The sequence below is a fragment of the Anser cygnoides genome, chromosome 20 (assembly GCF_040182565.1).
Source record: "Anser cygnoides isolate HZ-2024a breed goose chromosome 20, Taihu_goose_T2T_genome, whole genome shotgun sequence".
Lineage (NCBI taxonomy): Eukaryota > Metazoa > Chordata > Aves > Anseriformes > Anatidae > Anser > Anser cygnoides.
The window spans coordinates 1,829,991-1,846,176 of record NC_089892.1 but is presented as its reverse complement, the minus strand read 5'-3'; the positions used below and the strand labels follow the sequence as shown (position 1 = coordinate 1,846,176).

General features: G+C 39.0%; 1 protein-coding gene across 12 annotated transcripts in view; it reads right to left on the bottom strand.

The window, feature by feature from the left end:
- The window catches only part of DENND1A (DENN domain containing 1A), a 194,393-nt gene that overhangs the window by 5,578 nt on the left and 172,629 nt on the right, over positions 1 to 16,186 (bottom strand). For 4 of the 12 annotated variants that reach the window (XM_066980576.1, XM_066980582.1, XM_066980583.1 and 1 more), the window contains 3 exons: positions 14,354 to 14,413; positions 9,758 to 9,846; positions 1,939 to 2,067 (listed from right to left, as the gene is read on the bottom strand). In XM_066980576.1, coding sequence (XP_066836677.1) covers positions 1,939 to 2,067; positions 9,758 to 9,846; positions 14,354 to 14,413 — 278 coding nt within the window. Of the gene's footprint in view, positions 1 to 1,938; positions 2,068 to 9,757; positions 9,847 to 13,126; positions 13,188 to 14,353; positions 14,414 to 16,186 lie in introns of those variants that run through there. The other 8 variants (XR_010826023.1, XR_010826022.1, XR_010826024.1 and 5 more) reach the window with 8 other exon arrangements.

The following is a 16,186-nucleotide window of genomic DNA, read 5'->3' as shown; positions in this document are numbered from 1 at the left end:
AAGAACCCTCCTCTTCTTTCCATATTTTATTATAACACATCTATATCATGCAAATTTCTTAACAGTCCTTATTTCCTTCATCAACAAATAAATAGGCATTCAGCTAGGAACACAAGAGTATAATAATGCAAGTACAAGACAGACAGCTGATGGTACATGTCCTCAGGAAGAGTGTGATCTTGCAAATCTTGGTTGTATCTTTAGTCTCTCGCATTATATGTGCTCATCTGCAAAGCATTTGATCACACTGCAAGAAATACCAAAACCCTGAGGAATCTTTTGCACAGAAATAATTTTGGTAGCCTGACCTCCCTTACCCTAAACACAAGAGTGCGTGTACATTTTTCTTGCCCTTTGCTACTGATCCTATACAGTCTGTCTATTTGTGCCCAGCTGATTGCAGTCATGTCCCTTCCCTGTTGCTCTCTGAACCCCCCTTCTGCATCACAGGGGTTGCCATCATGCCACTAATGTTGTTCCCACCTTGTTTCTCGCAGTGCTGTTAGCTTGGTCTGCAAACAGGTTTGGATTTAGGAGCTTTGCTCTCACTCCTAATCTGCAGCTCCAGGGAAATGTAGGGCGCAGACAGCATCGCACCCGAGGCACGGCTGCAGCAGCGCTGGGGGCACAAACAAGGTGAGGGCAAGCAGGAGGCAGCATGGCCAGAAGGGCACCAATGAATTCAGCAACTGGATGCTCCAGTATCAAACTGGCAGCCCTTTCCTCCAGCCTAGTCTAACACAACTGCAGCTGGCAGGCTCCAAGCACTCGGATGTGGTGGGGCATCAATCAATCTTCCAGTACCCAGAACTGCCTCGCTCTGGCATCCCACAGATTTCTGAAGCAGCAGCTCACAGTACTACGGCACCTCTTTCTGCAGCTTCTGGTCAAGCCATTAAGGGCTTTTGTTAAAAGAATGCATGTAGTTCACTGCAATTCCTGTCCCTTTCTCCACCTAGAAATTGTCTGGCAGGTGAGGTAGGAGGAGCAAATCTTCTGGATGACCGTCAGTGAGGCCTTACCTCGAGAGTGCCCTCTGGGGTGCTCTGCTCAAATATGCAGTATGAAGTTATTTAGCACAGCTGAATCCGCATGCACCTCCCCTCCACGTGACAGTGTATCTCAAAAAGATGCACTGGGGCCCCTGGGCAGTCTGGCCAGGGAAACAGGAGCTGACAGGCAACGCTCCTTCTTCTAGCACAGGTGCCTAGGGGAGATGGCTGAGTCCTGAAGCCAAGGCTCACACATACAGTTCCTATAGATGCGATACGGCTGAGCTGCTCAGCACCGTATTTCAAAACTAGGCAAGACGTAGTTAAGAAGGTTTGGGAATATACCAATCTGCAACAACTTACAAATGAAAAGGTTGCATACAAATAATACAGTGAGTAAACTCAACAAGTCGCTTGCTATCTCTTGTATAATTTAAGGTCAGGTTGTACTCTAAACCCTTGGAAGGATGTCTGCATGATGACTCCCCTGAGTCACTGAGGATCTAGTACTTGACAGAACAGAGAGGCTGCGATCAAGCAAGTGAAACTGGAAAAAGCTGATGACTGCACTGAAATAAAGCTCACAGGACAATCCAAAAAGCACAGTTAGCACTGTACAAGGAAGAACGGCAGAAGGTTTGGACAGGAACACAAGCGGCACATTGGAACAAAGGGCAAGTGGAAGGGTTACCTCCCACACAGCTCGGGTTGAACAGAAAACAATAAAGCTGTGCATTGCTGCATACTGATTCATGCAGTAGTATGCTTTTGCATGCCTGTAAATACCAAAACAAACAAGCAGGAGAAATGCGGAACATTCATCAAGTGCTGTATAAAGACTGCAAGAGTATTTCCAAAATTCCAAGTATAGGAGCAGGCACCCTGACCAATGCAAAAACTATTGTTTAAAGACTGAATTAATACAGTGAAAGAATAAAGGATAGACCATTCAAAAGGAGCAGAGAAGAAAAAGTTTTCAGAGAAGCCAGAGACAGGATCCTCTTCCTGCTGAAATTCATCATCAGAAGAGTCCTCAGAGAGGAAGACTGTATAGTGTCGCATAGGCTTTACAAGGCTGGGGGAAACAGGGAGAGAAAAGTAAGTTACCAAGTTGTCACATTCAAAGCTGCAGAGGAGAGAGAAAACCAAGTGAGTCGTAGGCTCTAAATAATTTCTGAACGTGACTGACTGCCACTGTAAAGAGCTCTGCAGACTCATGTTAAGCTCTACTTTCAAGGCAGAAAATATAACTCTTCTAAAAATGTCTAGGGTGTTGTCTGGTTGGGAAGGGTACTAGGACCTGCAATCAGATCCACGTTGCAAAAGAAGCCAATACAGAAACCCGCAATTCCCCCACTGCATTTTCTAGAGATTTGGGAATTCTTTAAACTTGTTTACTCGGGCTGATATCAAACATGCAATTGAAGAAAAGAGCTGGGGATACCAATTTGGAAGACTCAGCAGCACAAATAGAAGAGTATGATCATTAAAGCCAAAAAAAAAAAATAGAGACAAATAGATTGGTCATAATAGGCTTCAAGTATTACAGAACTAGGGCAAACATTAACATCATCTTAAAAATTCCAGCATATCCAGAAGCTGGACAAATAATAGCATGCTGTGCTGCTGGGCAGTCTTGTATGTATTTGATATCATATGTGCCTCTGGAAACACACTTGAACTCTGATAAAAAAACAAACAAAACAACCCCAACCATTTCACCAGACTTTTGACAAGAATCTATTGGTCATCTTTATTTTATACACAGAGGTCAGATATGCAGGATTTGCACTTCTACCTCATGAAGACAGTGGCAAAATTCTTGAGTGTAAAACTAACTCTGAATGCCTATTCAGGTAAATGTACACTGGTTGGGGGGTAAAAGAAAAATATTTTAGGACTGCTGAAATTTTGAATATTTTTCTATTCTTTATTGTAGCGATCCATTGATTCACTTTGTTTTAACCTTAAAACCAGTGAATTACTCTTTTCTATATAAAGTAGAAGCTTCTACCCTTGACTCTAAAGCAGCTATCACTGCTTTAAACAACTAAATGCGCTATCAGCTTTAGAAGAACAGGAAGAGCACAGGAGCAGAGTACTTAAATGGAAATACACCGGAACCAAGAGGTTGAAAAGTGTAAAGAAATTAATAGCAATTACTGCCTCATCTGTAACACTAAAATATCCTAATCTTAAGTAAAGTACAAAGCAACAGCCACTGTTTATTCCCTCTGAAACACTGAAGCTCTGGATTGCAAAAGAGCTTATAGAAAATGCATTCCCACAAATGAAATATTGAGACTAATGCTTCACAAGTAACTGAAAGCAGTAAAAGCACATCGAGACCTACCAATACTAATCAGAGGACTCTACACCATAGCTCAGTGCTTTTTTATCTACTAAAACTCAAGGACAACATCATGTAGTGCTGTCAAAATTATATGTGCTTATTATATAGAAAATACTCTCTGTTTATTTTATTTTTTTTCCTCAACATTTCTGTTGTATTCTGGCATATCCAAGTGTGCACAAGTGGAAATGAAAAAAAAAAAAAAAACCAACCAGGAGAAAACCTCTTTTCAACAGCACTATAAACCACTTCCATATGTCTTATGGACCAACCCACAGGCTGATGAACATTGATGGATGTTGCTATAGAACATCATCATCTGCACGTCTGGAAAAGAAATCACTAGGGTCATAAAAGCAAACATTGCCCCAAATGAGGCCTCTTCCCAAACATTTTCATTTTGTCAACCACGTATCACTGAGAATATCCTAGCTATTGTAGTGAATCAAAACACACATCGTGAAGGACACAAAGCAACACACAAAAATTGAGATAGGAACCTAATTTTGCTACTACTGATGTCCACAGTAAAGTTCATTATTTCAGAATAAGCAGAGTCAGGCTCATCATGTGGAACAAGGGATATGTCCTGATCCTGTAAAGAAGGTAGAACAATGCTAGTATCTCCCATCGCTATGTGTATCCCTGGTAAGAGGAGGATATGCTGAAATCAGAACAGGACCAATAGCAGAGACAAAAAGAGAAAGAATTTGATTTATCATCTTTATAGTACAGACATACTAGCAAACTACCTCTATTTGCTCTTGTATTCATAAGCAGCCTTTGTTGTTTCTTAGTTCTTTTGTCTCAATTGCCAAATAACTATATAATAAAGATATGAAAAGCAGTCCAAAACATCAGGTCAAGAAAAAGAGAAGTTGGCCACTGTAAGCGACAGCTCAATAGGGCTGAAACTGCCACTGTGAATAAATGTTTATTCACAATCAGGTCAGAGCTAATTAATAAAAAGTCTAAAATAGTGGTGGCAGCAGATGCAGCTGATAGTGTTAAATCATAGTCTGTGGTACTCCAATTAAAGCTGTTGCATAGCTGTTCTTTTCCTCTCGTGCTGTAATAGGCATCCAGGGAAAGTGAGGAGCTGCCACTGCATTAGGAAAAATTTGCTGTAACAATTTTTATTTTTATTTTTTGTTTTTAATAAAAGAAAGGCTATTACCTCCAAAATTCAATTTACATTAACAAATGTCTCCACCTAAAATGATTTTAAAAATCAAAGATTATTTTAAAATATTTATTTTTTGAACTTACATATGCATATTGTATTTTTCTCTTAGGAGAATAAGTTAACATTTAACATGATTCAAGCAAATTTAGAATTGTTTTCCTGAAATCAACACCAATACTGAATTTCCACGTATCTTGCTGACACATTATGTTTGGTAGCTGCATGTAAGAGATGCACTGGTGCAGTTGCCCTTAAAGCATTGCCTTTGATACCTTTTGTTTGCCTTCAGACTATGCTAAATTCAAATGCATTGTGTCTGTGTGTATGTATTAAGTAAACTGGGAACTAGCTATGAAAAAATAAGACGGTATCCTTTTTGCTAAATCATGCGTTGCACTTGAGTGCAGATCAGTGCAATAAGATTGCATTTATAGCACATTAATTAATATGCACGTTCTTGTTGCTGCTGCAAGACTCCGTAAATGAAAGTGGGATCTCCTGATTAGAAAAAAGAAAGCACTTAAGTTTCACTGTTAGTGTGCTCTAAAAAACATTTTGGTCAAAGATAAGGGATGAACAGTCTAAAATTGTCCAAGTTTAAATTTTTTATTAGCTTGAGGCAGTAGAATCCAAAAAAAGTACCTATTCCCTCATTAACCCAATTCACCAACTCTCCTGCAGTCTGCCACCCACCACTTGCTAGAATTTCCTACACAAAGAGCTGTCTCTGAAAAGGCAGGTCACAGCAAGCCCGGCTACAAGGCAGGCACTGCTGCAGTCTTAGAGGGAAAAAAGGATGTGTCCATCACAGCTACAACCCTCATCATCTCCACATGACTGCACCAGCTCCTGCCTACCTAATCTCTTAGCTGAGTTACCATGCAGATGACTTGCTGATCTCTTTCTAATGTTTAGTTTAACATGTCTTCGGTTAGCACTAGCATATGACAGTACTGACAGCCGTGGCTGTTCCTTTTTAAATATCATGTCAGAAACACAGTGCAATAAAGCTGGGGATTCGCTCCATGGCTCTGCGTAGCATTATGATAGTATGGGTTTCTTTTTTAATGAGGAAGATCTGCATCTCAGGAGCTTTTTTCATGTGTCAGGATGCATGGACAAATCAGCAGCACATCACACTGGCCAAAAATGAAATGCTGACAAATGTAGATATTTCAAATTTAATTGACACCTAAATGTACTTGAGATAGAAAAAATACATACAGAAAATGTGAGTACGGGATTTGGGCATTAATAAGGAGAATTCTGTAATAATTTTTAAAAATAGTTCAGTTATGAGAAAATTAAACGTGTGTATTTTATTAACTGTTTTGCTTTTTCCTGATTACAGAGATTGTGATACAAAGGGGGTAGTATGGACTTGTTGTCATTATTCTCCTAAAAATGGGCTTCCCAAATTTGAGGGAGGATTTATTTTTTATTTTAAAGAATAGCTATATGGCAACTCTAGGGAATTAAGGAATTTGTCCCTCTTAGACAGTAAAATGAAGAGAATGAGGGATTTGGATGCATTGGCTTTTTCTTTCCAGTATGAAATAAGAGACTTGGGACTGAGGGGATTACCTAATAACTATTCAATATGAACAAAGCATACACCCATCGCTGGAATTCCTTCCTGCACATTCTGAACACTCAGTACACCTGAGTGCGAGCTAGCAAAAATATTAAATATTTGACTTTTAAATTGACAATTTGCATACTGTGAATTTTCATAGAAGTAGAATATTCCAAGAAAAACTAAAATATTAGCATAAAGCAAATTTTAAATGAAAGCAAGAAAAAAAAAAAGCTCACAAGTCATTCAATTAGATAACAGAAACAATAGCTTTTGATCACTGTGTCCAGTAAAGGCAGGTAGCTAACTGTTTTATAATTTTTCTGAACTTCTTACACATTTTCTAGAAAGTTGGAAATAGGAACAAAGAATTTAAAGTGGGAACAAGCTGGATGACACCTCTGCCTGCTCTGATAAGATCTAGACGCAAGATCCTACAAAGTCACTTCACATTATCATCCTATTTCATAACAATAAGTACATTTTCACCAATTTCCCCTGCAGATATCATATCCGTATCTCTACAGACGCAAGCTGCATACGTTCAGTAGGTTCACTCCAAACCAGATGGCAGAAATAAGCTCCAGAATTAAAGTTTCTTGTACACCATGCTATTGGAAAAGTGGGAGAGCCAGGAAGGAGGACCAGGGTTCCCAAAGGGGTACCCTGTGCTAAGGTTCTTGCTTGGCCTGGTACAAAAAGCACGACCGCTCTCAGCACATTTCTTTCCCATTTGCTATCCCTTTGCTGGGCCATCTGCCTTCTTGGCACTACCTTCATCATATCTAGCTTTTTCTACATCAATTTTCTCATGGTAGAGGAACCACAGCAACACAGCAAGTCTCTCTTCTGTAGCCTATGGTATTTGCTTTGCGATTCCAGCCACCCTTGTTCAAATAGGTACTTGCTGGTTTAGCTTTTTTTCTAAGTGGAGATCCTTGCTTGCAGTGATGCCATAGAAAACCTTTACCATACGCAAGTTCTGTGTGGCAGAGCTTCAAGAGCCTGGTTACAACAACTGGAATTTAATGGGCTTTATGAGCCTGTATCATTTAACACAGCCATCATGCTGATTTCATACTAAATTCAGTGTAATAACCCACTATTGCACTGCAGCCTATTTTCATTCATATGATAGAAGGGAAAGCCATTAGCTTCTCTACTAAGTCCTACATGAGTTCTGGAAAGCCATAATGAACTGCTGCAGCACTGACATGGGTTTAGCCAGCCCAAGAGCCTTTTGACATGCTGTTAATTGTAAGTCTGACCCTCTGATTTCCTATTTTAATTTCCTCCTACTCTGCATGCCCTGGACGCCAGCTAGTCAGTACTTACAGAAGACAGATCCTAGAGCACTCTGGAAGCCTATTCGACATTTAATAGGAAATCTTGCTGTGGTGCAAAAAAAAAAAAGCTCTCAAAAAGCTGTCTATCTGTTAAAAATGCAACACCTTATTTCTGTGAACAACTAATTTATGTTTAAGGAGACATGTCCCACATGCTTAGTATTTCCCTAGGTGGTAATCTAGCATTTTCTGAGCTCTCATCTGCAAATTCTTCCTGTTATTTTATAACTAAAATAAATAAATAAATAAAATAAAGAAATTATATATTTTAGATTTAATGACAATTTATCATTAAATTTGACATTTGCGTGTCCTTTGGTGTCACTGTTCCCACTGTCCCGTGTTTTAAGTTTGATTAGAAAACGAGCACACAACACAACCAAAATAGTGTTGCTCTTGTGCATAGATTAAAAAAATTAACTCATGTAAGGTAAGATACATATTTCCTAATATCATAAGAAATGCATTAATGAATGTAACAACTGAAAGGACAGCTAACGTGACGGTTTACTTTTCAGATGACAGGCAACATCACAAATGGAAAACAGGCTGCACTGAAATGAGTTCGCTCCTATTGAGGCTTGCGCAGCGGTTAGTGCCACCCTGCCCCGGGGATGTCTCCACCAGCTGGCGGGAGGACGCAGGAGTCACAGTCTGAGCTAATGAATCCGCTATCCTGCGAAATGTCCCCAAAGCTTTCATTTTCAATCATTGGTTGATTTCAATCAACCAAAAAGATAGCGTTAGTTTTAAATATAAAAGGAACCTTCTCCTTGAGCGGAAGCTTCTCCTCACAAACAAATCCCACATATGAGCACCTAAGCATAACTAGCTAGTAATTAACTTTTGAATCAGTGCAATTAAGCGAAATATTTTGGTCAAGCTTAGGTCAAGAAAAGCACCCTCTCAGCACTGTCGCTGCTTTCACAGAATCTCCTCTGATCTGCAGTAAGAACGCTACCAAGTAACAACAACAAAAATATAAACTAGTGTTTTCATTCATTCCAGGATCATCCAAGAGAGAAAAAATGTGTGTATATATATATATATTTATATTAAGATAAAGCAACTGGCATATTTTCAGCTCAGAACAATATAGGTACATTATTTCCTAAAGGGACAGAAAATAAAAGTTTTTGGAAAACCTCATGATAATCTTTTATTACTATTTAAAAAATGTTTCACTTATTCAAAGTATCAATTTAAGTAAACACCAAGGAAAGAAAGTAGGATTAGTGAGTCCTTACCGATTTCAAAGACACTGGCCTCAAGTTATTTCTCAGGTAAGCCATTTACATGATCTTTTAAGTACACAGTTAGATATTTAAAATGATCAAGAAGAATAGTAAGTCAGTTTATAGCTATAAAGAATCATCTTATCTTTGGTACCAATCATTTTTACAAAACAAAAAGTTCATAGTTCATGAAAACAGCTGAATTAAAACCAAGTTTACACCTAGTATATCAGCCATGCAGTGAGTCATTGTATTATACGTTAAGAAAAAAAATATTTAAAAAACCCTTTAATCTTTGTGTAGGGACAGCTAGCACCCTGTAAAAGCACATGAGCCCTTTTGCAGGATTTGCAATCTATTCCACAAGAGGGCAACCAAATTCCACTATAAAATGAATAAATGCACCTGTAGGATTTAAAGTGACCATTCATTTTTATCTAAAAGCCAGAATTCCACTCCCCATATCCTAAAATGACTGGGAAAAAACTTAGCCATTCATGTAACTTGGAAGGGGATGAGGATGGAGAAATATCCAACCTCCACCTCTTTTTCCCTCATGTACAGTGGTGACAGTAGCGATACATGTGTGGAAAAAAGGTGTGATCAAAAAAGTAAACCATTTTTCTTCTTATGGGATTTGAGTACCTTCAGATACAGCAATTATCCTATAATCTTGGGCACCAGCTAAAGCATTTCACTTTACTGAGAATAAAGCCACCACAGACTGGGACATAAGCAAGTACTGCAAAATGTCTATGACATATGGATCACTTTGTGCTGCAGTTAAGAGTTGAATGACAAGGCAATCTCTGTGACAGATTAGATCAGTGCAACCACCTCATGGCCCTCTAGTCCAGTTCCAATGTGATTTCCTGCTGCACTTCCTCAGCACTGGACATTTGGAAAGTACTACTGCATACTTCCTCATTCCTCCTCCAAAAATTCTAAACCAAGCTTTTTATCATTAAAAAATTATTTTGGTTTGTAGTTCATTCTCTCTCTCCCCGCCCCCCACCTTTTTTTTTTTAGTTTAAAATTAAGCTAAGCTGCAAAGTATGTAAGTACTTACTGTTCTGGACTAGAAACTGAAGTCCTTCGTCCTTCCACAGCAATGTTGCTCTTGGGTCTCTTAACAACGTGAGGTCTTGGAGGCCGAACCTATTACATACACACACACAGAAGACACTTCATTAAATACTGCAAAAGTTGATCATATAACAGACATAAATGGCAAAATATGCATAACCACCACTATTTTAAAGGTATCTTCCATTTGGAATTCCTTTTAAACTTTTGTGCTACAACCATGTTACAAATTAATCAGTTTGAATATAAACTATGGTGATCCACAACTTCTTAAAAGGTCAAAAACCCACGTTTTTGAGTTGCAAGTGAAACCCATATGCTTATCACTGACACCTAGCTATTAACCATTCAATGAAAATCTGCTCCACTGTCCTGCTTGGTACTGGCTAATTTTCTGATATGAAGGTTTCCCTAAATGTAGGCTTCATCTAAACAGTTAGTTGATAGTGTAAAAATGGAAAGCACTGTGTGTTGTTGCACATCATTGGAAACTGGAGTTCTGCTCCGACATCCTGATCCTTTCGTCCACATGTTCATAGGAAACCAACTCCTCAAGCAAAGACTTCTGTGTAAGTACGCACTGAAAAAAAGACGTACTTGGAGTAAATGTTACAATGTGAAAAACATAGCTAATATTTCACAAAAAAAAAATGGTTCCCTTCAGCAGGCTGAACAGAAAACCTTGCCAGACATGTTATCATTGTCATCACTGATGATATATTAGTGTATCTTTTCTAGTCTGTAATAAAATCCAAAGGTTTTCTGTGGAAGGTGATGTTGCTGCCAATCCAATCTTAAATAACATATCCATCATCTTCTGATGTTCAGAAATCAAGCTTAATTCACCCATATTAACTCCACAAGCAAACAAGATTCGCTTCAAGGAAAGGAAACAGCACACACCATCACTATATAGGCAAATTTATGTATGTGCCTACCTATACCAATGAGAAATGCTGTTGATGAATTTATCCCTTTGTGTCAAATGTGGTAATGAACACTTGGAGCATTAGGGTGAGGCTGTACAAACAAGCTTTCCAGTTTTTGTTAAGGAAGTACTATCCTCCCTGAAATGGAGTCTGACTTTTTGGCTTAACTGAATGCTAACCAACAGGAATCCCCAAAGCCCTCAAATAAGCTCAGGAATACAACTCAACTTCTGCCCTCCTGGGCTCGTGCTCTCTTTAATAGCCACAATATAAAGGAAGTTGTTAAAGGCCTACAACCAGAGCACTCTTTGGATGAGTGATGAATTTGTTTGCAATCATAGCACTGATGTGGGCTTCCCACCACCTCTGCAAGGTAGGTTGTTTTTTTGGTGTATGTGTGTGTTTTTTTGTTTTGTTTTGTTTTCTCAGTGTTTTAAGGAACGTAGAGCTAAAATTTTCTTGCTAGGAAAAAAACCACTGAACTGTGTGCAGTGATTCTGCACTACACGACAGTATGCAGAAGATAATAGCAGGATTATTGTATTGAATTTTCATTTCAAAGGAAATGGTGTACAGCAGATATGATGAAGAAATCCAGAGATGTATTGCCAGTATTTCTTAGGAAAAAGAGTTTATACAAAGGTCAGATGTTAAGGTCTTGAAGATCACTCCCCACACAAGCCTGTTCCTCTCTACAATAAAGACAGCTTAAGAATGTGAATTTATGGCAGGAATGGAAGGATTAAGTTTGTGGCAACTTCAACTGAACTTGCAACGTGGTGAAACATGGGGAAAAGAACAACAGAGCTAATTAGACGAGCTGAGCTGTCAGAGTGCGGCTGAATGGCTCGGTGCCAACAAACAAAAGGAATGGGCTGGCAATCAGCAGGATCGATGAAGAATACTGCTTCATTAGGGCTGATAAAACAGAGAGAGTGAGCAATAGAGAGAGAGTGTGTGCAAGGGTGGGGGGAGAAAAGCAAGAGGAACTGGGGGGAGAAGAGAGCAAGAAGGAGAAGAGAGGAAGAAAGAAATCTGTTTAATTAAATCTGAGCTGGAAGATGGTGTATAAAGCTGGCTTGTCATCATGCTGTGAACACTTTCACCTTTTGGGTGGTACCCTGGGGGAGTGATGGTGATGAGGGGAAGAGATGAGAGTTTTGGATGGCTCCAGGGGGCCACCAGACCAGTAAAGTGCAGGGTGACATGCTAAGTAGGATTTACAGCATTGTTCATGGGGGACTGCAGGGAAAAGCCAGGAATCAAGCCAACTCCTTGCTGGATTTTGAGCCTTATTTAGCTAAATAGGCAGTGTTAAATGCATATCAGATCCAAAAGTAGAAAAGAAATCCAATTACATGAGCACAGAGCCTAGAGGATAAAGGTAAACATCCAGTACAGGGTTAAATGTGCTTATTACTGTCCCCATCAGCTTTATGAATAATTACCATATTTTAACTTTTCTAACTGAATGAAGTTTCCAAACAGCCGCTATTAATTTAAACAGATCTCTATGAACTATAGGCCTTTCACAGTATCACTACAATTCATCTCCAAAGCAGCAGAATGTAAAGAACATATCTGTTCTGCTTCTTTAACCTTTCTTTGGTTTGTGTTTTTGTTCTCACTATTAGTAATGACTCATATTGCAAGGACCAGTACCCATGGATTCCTTCTCATAACAGACAGAGTCTGAGAACTGTAAGCATTTCTCAGCAATTCTGGTATTACGTGGACTTGGTTGGAAGAGCAGAGAGATCGTGCCTCCCGATTCAAGGCTTTCTGTAAAAGGCTGGGATGAATTACTTGACAATACCCACCTCTGTAATATATGCCAAGACTAAGGCAGGTAAAAAGCAGCCTGCACACAGTATTATTTACGCACACAAAAATGTCTTTCATCAATTAAAAGCCAAATAACAGTTCTGAACAACAACAAATTTAGGTATATTTGATACAAGCATATTTTTGGGACCGATTACACTCGTTTATATCTGTCTTGAATTTCCTCTTGATGAATGAAGCATTTCTATTCCACTTACTGACATGGCTAGATGAATGCAACAGGAGCTTTTATTATTACATTTCCAACCTTTTATCAATCACATTGAGAGCAAAGACAGTTGACACAAACACATCATAGTGAGGACTATTAATGCACTACAGCTGGGAGATTAAACAGTCTTAGCAAGACGGTCGTGTAGCAAACACTATCTGAACAATACTGTTCAGCAACTTTTGTACAGAGAAATTGCAATGAGCCCTCGTGGGGCTTCACCTGCCAAGCACAAAACAAGAGGACTAAGAAGCAGTATGGGAACCCCTTAGTACCAGGGAAGGTTTGTTCCCAGTGTAATGAATCTTGGAAGGCCTGCCACACCAATTACATTTAAGAGAACACGTATAAGCATAGTCAATGCTACCTTTTAAACACAGAAAACAGAAATCTTCAGTGCAGGAATCCGTAACAATGACTCTGTTAAGCTAAACACCCAGAGTTAAAAAGAGGGAGGAAAAGAAAAACATGCTATTGAAATGTAATGTAGGAACATGCACCAAAGATCAAAAGTTTACACACACCCAAGTGCACTTGTTAACCAGTTGCCGGCTCATCCAAAACTACACATTTTTAACAAGTTTTAGCAAGATTAGATTTGAAAACTTGCATCTCTCTTTCTCCTATGCTTGTACATTTATGTGTAAGGAAGCAAGGAGTGAGATCTATGTGCCTTTTGGTGAAATTATATTCATGACATGAAAGTCCTGAATAGAAACAAATACCTTTCAAGGCTGTTGCAAAAGCAACACACCTCTAAAATGATACCATGTTCTTGTACTAATATAAAAAGTCACCAATACAGACCCTGTACAGTCTCCAATCTTAAAAGCATCTGGTACAGTTAATATGTCACAATCGGCCTACAGTCAGGGTTTTGAATGAAAAATTGCTTAGATAAGGTATTCCTTCCCAACACAGGTATTGCATTAAAAATAATTTCTGTGTAGTTCTTCTACGGAAGACTCACTTCCTCAGGCCAACATGCCGTGCCTACATTTTTTACTCTATGTAATTAAAGAGATTTCCAGCTTGCATTTTATATGAAAATAAGGTATATATGTATATCCTCCATAATGTTGTACCAATGTTCTACCACATAAAGTTTGCCTTTTTTTTTTCTAAATGTATGTTGTGTGTTCACTCATCTATTCCATGGAGAAAAATTAAGAGTCCCAAAATAATTTAAAGCAGAACTTGCGGAGAATAAATACTTTCTCTTCAGACTTCTGCTTCCTTTTATATTTGAGTTCAGTGCAAGTCTTCAAAAACTCACTGGCTAAAAACTTATCCCAGCCTAGCAAGAGTTTTTGTTCAAGAAAACACCACAAAAGTAAAAACAAACGTTGCAACAGCAGCATCAGTTACCTGCAGAACTGACTGAAAGCTGCAGAACTCGTCAAAGAAAAGCAGAATAAATGCAGGTCCCAGGGCTGTGCCGCAGCAGAGAAGAAGGGAGTTTAGGTGCAAAATTTACACATTGCTTTTTTGCAAAGTTTGACAATCCAAACTACCAAGGTTTAGTAATGCTACTGAGAGAGCAATTCAGGCAGTGTTAAGCTGTGGCAGTGAAACAAAACTACCAGCTACTCACGGGCCTAGATGAACGCTGTATCTTTGGAGGCGGTGGCCGAGGCGGACGGAGTCTTTGCTGCTGTATCAAAGTGGAAACTTAAGTCATACGTAAATTAAATAGTCACCTACATGAAAACACCTCTGATTTTGTGGCAAAAGCAGTTCAAGTGGATAATGTGATTTACCTTAACTTCATACTCACCTCACAAAATGTAATTATTTTCAAAACAGCGACAATCTCATGACCTACAAAGCGCCACAATAGGAGAGGTAGCTGTATCTGCCTCCTTGACATAGGTTATATTACACCAAAGATAGTACGATCAATAAATACTCCAGACCAGATCATCCAACATTTACTGAAACAATAAAGATGCTTAAAGTGGATTCTAACCTGTAGGTCCAAGTGTTCTAGACAACATTTACACAAATTGAAAGAATCCGGCAAAGCAGGATGTTCAACAAGCTTTCACTAAAATCCCAAGCGCAATTTTAGTGCTTGCAAAAGCTTATGCTAAAGACCTCAAACCAGCAAAGATATATTTAAGAGCATTTAAGTGACTCTAAGTCACTTAAACCTTCCATACACTAACTGTAGTAGATCAAAGTGTAAATTGCCTAGAGCAAAGTGTGTACATTCATTGTAAAAAAAAAAAACACATTTCATGTACAACTCATTGTAAAGAAAACTGAAATCCCCAAGTCACCAACAGTTCTAATGAAGTCAGAACAGGGCACGGAGGAGCTTATTTTGGTCTCCCACTTTTAAAATTAGCAGTTGGCCAACTCGTTGCTTTGTAATGGTGCTGGAGCTATTCCAATTCAGTTGCTTTCGACTGAGCCAGCAGCATGACTCTCCTCACACAGATGGTATCTTAAGGTATACTCTGTTAGACAAGGGACCCACTGATAATTAATGAGATTCTAAATAAAATCATCCTAAAGTACAACTTTGATATTGAAAACAAGATCAAAGTTAATGTCTTTTCTGTGGCAGCTTGTGTACACATATTAGCACTTAAAGTGAGGAGTAGAGCCCTCAGCGAGGAGCACATGGGAATTCCTCTGAATTCCCGGATAACCAGATAACAAAGACCGCATCACTGGCCCCAGCACATGGCATGTTCCATGGACAAAAGCCCATCACCGTACAGAGAAGGAAAAGGAACTGGCAGCAGCAGGCAGGTTCTTCAGACATAACAAGAAAGCTTACACAGATTACTCTATTTCTCTCTCAAAAAAAGATTCCAGATTCAAATCTCAGCAGTTTTAAACTTCTTACTAGCATAGTCTTTATTCTAGACTGACACACATTCCCTTTCGATACACTCATGCTGTGTAATGGTTCAACTCCAGCCTACCACACCATTTTCAGGCTCTTCTTGCATCTCTTCAGACTTTCCTTTCAAATTTCCCATTAAGTTATAATTTGCATCCATTGGTTCGTTCGTCCTTGTGTGTCACTGGAGGACTGCCAGACTGCACATGCACTCAACTCAGCTTTTTGGGGTGAGTGTTGGGGTTAGTGAGGGGAGAAAAAAAACAAAGGCACCTGGGACAGAGAGCTGAGAGAGCTTCCCACCATATTTTCCAAGAAAGTAACCAGGAAAACAAAGAAAAATAGAAAGAAATGCCAGTGGTGAGCTATTGTTAGCCCTTACGCACTGTTTCTCTTCTGTACCTTTTATTATACAATTCAGTCACAGAACTGTAGTGCTGTGCATCTTCCCCTCTTACCTACTGAGGCTGAAAGCACAAATTTAAAATATATTTAACTTTTGTTATGTGAAGTAGCGTACTTATTTTCCATCATGTTTCAGAAGCATAATGGAACAGCTGAGAAAATCTAAAA